The 6,000-nt window shown below is 49.3% G+C and overlaps 1 protein-coding gene across 1 annotated transcript in view; it reads right to left on the bottom strand.

Annotated features, from left to right (window-relative positions):
- Positions 1 to 1,890: 1,890 nt before the first annotated feature.
- The window catches only part of SNTA1 (syntrophin alpha 1), a 29,654-nt gene continuing 25,544 nt past the window's right edge, over positions 1,891 to 6,000 (bottom strand). The window contains exons 5-8 of the mRNA XM_036244537.1: positions 5,741 to 5,871; positions 3,514 to 3,710; positions 2,607 to 2,794; positions 1,891 to 2,523 (exon numbers count right to left, since the gene is read on the bottom strand). Of these exons, the coding sequence (XP_036100430.1) occupies positions 2,431 to 2,523; positions 2,607 to 2,794; positions 3,514 to 3,710; positions 5,741 to 5,871 (609 nt within the window). The 3' untranslated portion in view covers positions 1,891 to 2,430. The remainder of the gene's footprint in view (positions 2,524 to 2,606; positions 2,795 to 3,513; positions 3,711 to 5,740; positions 5,872 to 6,000) is intronic.

Raw genomic sequence — 6,000 nt, 5'->3', positions numbered from 1 at the left:
CACTCTATCTGAACAAAAAATGGAAAAATGTCCTCAGGTGAGGATAAAAAAAAAAAATATGAAATCTAGATACAAATCAAATATTTTCTATGAGAATTTGGCATCTAGAGAGGTGTGTAGGTGTAAAATAGTACCAGATTTTGAAGACTTACTATGAGAAAAGAATGTAAAACACTTCATTAATAAATTGTTATAGCCCTGGCCGGTTTGGCTCAGCAATTAGAGCATCGGCCCACAGACCAGAGAGTCCCAGGTTCGGTTCCCGCTAAGGGCACGTACCTTGGTTGCGGTTTGTCCCCGGACCCGGTTGGGGTCGTGTGGGTGGCAGCCACTCGATATGTCTCTCTCACATCGATGTTTCTCTTTCTTCATCCCCCTCTCCCTCCCACTCTATCTGAAGAAAAATGCAAAAATGTCCTCGGGTGAGGATAAAAATAAATAAATAAATAAATAAATAAATAAATAAATAAATAAAGTTATATTATGTGTTAAAGTGAGAATATTTTGAATCTATTTGGTTAAATTAAATATATTATTTACATCTTTTTTTTTTTTACTTTTTTAGTACTAGAAAATGTGCAATTACATATATAGCTCACATTATATTTCTAATGGATAGTGCAGTATCAGAAAGTTTCTGAGGTAAACAAAGGCTTCAAGTCAGAAAGACATTTCATAGCTGTGTGACTTTGGGCCAGTCACTCTCCCCTCTGAGTCCCAGTCTCCTGACTTACGAAATGGAGATCACTGTGCCTATCACAAATACGTGTGGTGAGGATCCGGGGAGGAAATGTATGTGCAGTGTCTGGCGGACAGCAACCACTCTTTATATGTAAGCTGTCATTACTGTTTTCACTGTGATTTTCTGGACAATGCAAGCAAGCAAGTTGTTATAAACATGGCAAACTCATATCCATGCAGTACGGTCCAGCTTCCAGAGAATGTTCCACTAAGCAGCTCCAAGTGTCCTCCCTTCTGCAGGAAAGGGGCCTGAGACTCTGTAGGATGGTTTTAAAATAAGTCCACAAAGTCATTGACATTCTTTTCTTCAAGAGGTGGAAACTGTCCTGGCTGGGTAGCTCAGCTGGGTAGAGCATTATCCAATTTGCCAAGGTTGTGAGTTTGATCCCAGGTCAAGGCACATACAAGATAAATCAATGAATGCATGAATGAGTGGAACAACAAATTGATGTTTCTCTCTCTCTATCTCTCTCTCTGTCTCTCTCTCTCCCCCCTCCCTCCCTCCTTCCTCCCTTCCTTCCTCTGTCTCTCCAAAATCAATAAATAAATTTTAAAAGAGGTGGAAACTAATTCCCCTCACCTTGAGCGTGGGCTAGGTTTACTGACTCACTTCTAATGAATGGAATAAAGCAGAAGTGACAGTATGTGACATCCAAGACTGGGTCAAAAGAGGCACTGTGGATTCCTCTTGGCTCTCTCTTCTTCGTCACTTACTCTGGTGGAAGCCAGCTGCCTTGCCATGAGCATATTCAAGCTGCCCTATGGTCAGGTCCATGTGGTGAGAAACTGGAACTTCCTGCCAATAGTAATGAGTGAGCCATATTGCAAACAGATCCTCTAGCCCCAGTCAAGCTTCACATGAGTGTAGCCCCAGCCAACATCTTGACTATAACCTCATGATAGACCCTGAGACAAGAAAGGCTCAGTTTAGCCCCTCTCAAATTCCTAATCCAAAGAACTTGAAAGATAATAAATGTGTTAAGCCGCTAAACTTGAGGGTAACCAATACCAATACACTTTGTTTGGCCCTGTGGTTAAAGGCCTGCTTTTCTCCCAGAAAAGGGGCCCCGGTCTTGGGCCTGGTCCATCTTGGGACTTCAGAGACCGCCACAGGACCCAAAGGTCAAGGCACAAACCACAAACACTAGACCAGACTACCTATGTGCTCACAGGCTGTTTATTTATCCAATAAGGAGGAAAGAGAGAATGAAGGGTAAAACCACATGCCCCAAGGTGGTGGAGCTGAGGGTAGAAATGAACAGAAGGGCTCCTCCTCTTTCTCTTGCCTCGGACCCCAGGGAACTCCAGCTTCAGACAGGGCCTCTGGGGGTGGCTTTGGGGCCTCTAGGAGGCTTGGCAGTTGTTGGCTGGGGTCAGGATCCCCACAGGGGCAGGTCCCAGGCTTGGAATGGCTTCTGTGTACACAAAATATCTCTCTGCAAAAGGCACTGGTGGGGAGATGGGGGTGGGGCAGCAGGGAGACTACCCCATCACAGCAGGATCTACTGTCCTGAATCTGGGTCCCAGTCCCCAAGACTGTCCCATCCTCCTCAGGGGCTGGGTCTCTCTGCAGCCTTGTTCCTTTCCTCTCCCTTCCTTCAGCCCAGTGGTGAGCAGGCAGCTGGTGGAGAGCCAGGTCAGGCCATGGGGTGGACAGCCCCTCCTTGGGGCTAGTGCCTCTGGCCACCTCTAGGCCAAGAGCCCCAGGCGGGTGACTTTGGCCGAGAGGAAAGAGTGGATGATGAAGACCATGGTTTTGGGGCACGAATGCAGGTCCAGCTGCTGCAGGATAAATGGAGAAAAGGGTCAGGAGCTCCATCTAGCCTGGCCTCCAGGAGACCATACTCCCCACCCCCTCCACTCACAATCTCTCCTTCAGCGCCCCCGAAGTCCAGGAATAGGAGACTGGCACCATCATCCGAGGACATCTGCAGCTTCTCAAAGGGCTGTCGGAGCAGCACAGCTTGGGCTGCCCCTGGCTCAGCTGCCCACAGTGTGAAGCCCTTGTCAATGTGCACAGAGAGGCTGCAGGGACGGCCATTCCATGTGCAGGCTGCAGGGAGAGCACATGGGCATGGGGAGGGCACATGGAATGGGCACAGCCGGCCCTCAGAGACCACAAGCCCTACCTCCAACCCCGAATGGCAGCTCCAAAAGTGGGGCTTGAATACCATCACAGATGGGAAGCTCACTGTCTGTCATGCCTTCTGTAGACCCACCCTGCACAGAGTCACCCCCACCCTAAAATAAGAAAGGTGGGCCCACAAAAAATTATACCCCACTTCCAGCAGCACCAAAAGTGGAAAGGGGGGGTTTAAACTCTGCATGGACAGGACCCACTCCCTATACAGGTTATCAGCAGACCCATCAACATGGCCCATGGAAACCTTAGAAACCTGTAGAATTGCCCAGTTAAATGTAAATCTCAGGTGAATAATGGATAATTTGGACATTATTATACTAAAAAAAAAAAATGTGTTGTTTATCTGAAATTCAAATTTAAGTGGATATCCTATATTTTATTCTGGCAACCCTTCCCCAAATGCCATCTGTCAAATTCTCATCAGCAGAATCACAAAGCCAGGGCAAGAAAAAACCCAGAAAAGAGTCTCACTTTCTACCAGAGCCCCTGCATGCCCAAAACAGAGGGCCCTTGGAGACCCCAAACTTTATGTTCTATCCCTCTCCTGAAGCACCCTAAAGAAGGAAGCTTGAGTGTCTCTGGGATAAGAAACTCATTATCAAAGAGGTACTCTCAGACCAACAACCCACCTGTAGACACCTCCTGCACACCCTCAGCGGCCCGGTGACAACCATCCACTAGCTGGCGGGTCCAGGCAGCCAGCTCCTGTGGTGACTCCACGCTGAACAGGTGAGTATCCACACCATGGCGTGTGCCCGTGCGCAGGGCAAAGGACAGCTCTGCATCATAGGGCACTGAGCCCTTGGAAGGGCCCGAGTGCACCAGCCTGGAGCACAGGATGGGGAGGGCAGAGGGCTAAGTGTGAGGCCTCAGGCAGCAGGGAAACAGTAATTGGCGAAGGGGACAGTCCTGGGAAGGGACCCCCTGACTCCTTCACCACCTAACTGGGGCACAGAACTTCCAGACCAGCACTAATTACTTATAGATCATCTCCTGCCACCCTCCCCCTCACTCTGTCATCTCCAGCTGCACTAGTGTCTTCAAATACACCAAGCACACTCCTGCCTCAGCACCTTTATACATGCTGTTCCGTCTGTCAAGTACACTCTTCCCTGATTATCTACATTGCTTGTCCCTCACTTCCTTCAGACCTTTGCTCAAATGTCATCTCCTCTGAGAAGCCCTCCCTGACACCCCCCCACCCCCCACCCCACTCCTTGCCGCATAACACAGTATCCCTGCCACTCATTTGCCTTACTTTTCATCATGGTACCAGAAAGTATACTTCTTATTTGTTTCAGTTAGTTTTTTATTATATTTTTCATTCATCTAGGATACATATTTTTATCTAATTTGTTCACCACTCTAGTCCCAGCAACTAGAACAATGCCTGTCACATAGAAGGTGTTCAACAAACATTTGTGGCCTAAATTAATGAGTCACTTGATTAGGCCAGCAATCCATGACATGCTTATCCCTAGTAGGCAGCAAGCTTCTGATATGTGGGCCACAGCCTAGCCCGGGCAGGGAGACATGAGTGACAAGGGCCCAGACCCTGCTTGACTCCCACTTTCTGTATAATCTTGGGGCACTCACTGCACCTCTCTGGGCAATAGATTTCAGATTTCTGGACCATATCTCTCTTTGCTTCTCACTCTATACCCTCTCCCTCTTGAAATTTGTTTCCCCTTGGAGCTGCTGGTGATACCTACCTAGCCCCCTACCTAGTCCCCCACGTTCCAGCCCTGAGCTATGGACCCACAAGTCTCCAAGCTTCCTATCCGAGCTCCTTACCCATCCTCCACACACTCTGGACTCAACTTAGCTTCTTGCTCCAACCCCCTCCCTTTGTACTCTCACTCCTAGTCCCACTGCCTGCCCAGAGACAAGCTCCAAGCCTCCTGCTTATCCATTCATCTGGACATCTCCCTCACCCTCCCCATCTGGCAAGTACTAAGCCACTAAGCCGGGTTAATTTTACCACCCATGTGTTTTTCAATGCAAATGTGGCCTTTCTTCTCCATCTGCTGCCTCCACCCACCTCCACCATCTCTCCTGCATGACTGTAGCAGCCTCCCAGCTCCCATCCTGCCCCTCAGGTGCATTTTCCACCAGGCAGCCACAGGGATTCTTTTAAAACACAACCCAGGTCACCTCACTCCCAGGCTAAAACTCTTCAACTCTGCCACAACCCTTAAGATAAAGCTAACATTTCTTAACCAGGCAACATAGGCTCTGCAAAATCAGGCCCTGCCAACTCTGTCTCACTTCTCTCCATTTCCTGCATAGGTTCTCCACACTGGTTATATATAGCACACTCATAACTCTGTGAATACACTATAGCCCTAATGCTTCTGTACCTTTGACTGTGTTGTTCTCTCTCTATGAGATGCTCTTCCACCCCTTTCTTCAATAGCAAACTTCTAGTCATCTGTCTAAGTCCAGCTCAAATGTCACCTCCTGCCTGAAGCGTTCCCCCACCAGGCCAGGTAGAATTAAGTGGTTCCTGCAATTCTGCATTGTAAAGGCTGTTCCTAGGTCAGTCTCCCCCAACCAGACATGGGGCTCCCTGAGTGCAGAGAGTATTGGGGTCAGCCTCCTGTCCCCCAAACCATGCAGCAGAAGATTGGGCAGAGTAGGTGTCAATGAGTGCATGGCTAGTGGGATTTCACATCTTTCTGTTTCAAGCCCTCATTTTACAGATGAGGAAACCAAGGCCCAGACAGGGTGGAGACCAGCTTCAGACCACCGGGGGAATAACTCAGGGCAAAATGGGGCTGAAGTCCCCAGCTTCTGAGGCCCATTTAAAGTACCAAGCGCTGGGTGAGACACGCACTCCTGCCTGCCTGTGGGTACCTGGTGGTGATGAGTGGGGCAGTCCGGGCTGGCCGGCTTAGGGCCTCACGGGTGTGGGGAAGACAACTGTAGAGGAGCAGCTCCTTTTCAGTCAGCAGGGCCACGGTGGGTGCTGTGCCCCCATTGGGCAGCTGCAGGGGACAAGGCAAAAGTGAAGAGGGACAGGGAGGAGAGAGATCAGAGAACCAGGATGGGGAGAGAATGGGAATGAGGTCAGCTCCAGGGAAGGGGAAGGGAGGGAAGAATAGGTCCCTGGCCCA

This window comes from Molossus molossus, unplaced genomic scaffold (assembly GCF_014108415.1).
Source record: "Molossus molossus isolate mMolMol1 unplaced genomic scaffold, mMolMol1.p scaffold_m16_p_6, whole genome shotgun sequence".
NCBI lineage: Eukaryota > Metazoa > Chordata > Mammalia > Chiroptera > Molossidae > Molossus > Molossus molossus.
The sequence above is the reverse complement of the archived record's forward strand: the minus strand, read 5'-3'. Positions and strand labels throughout refer to the sequence as shown.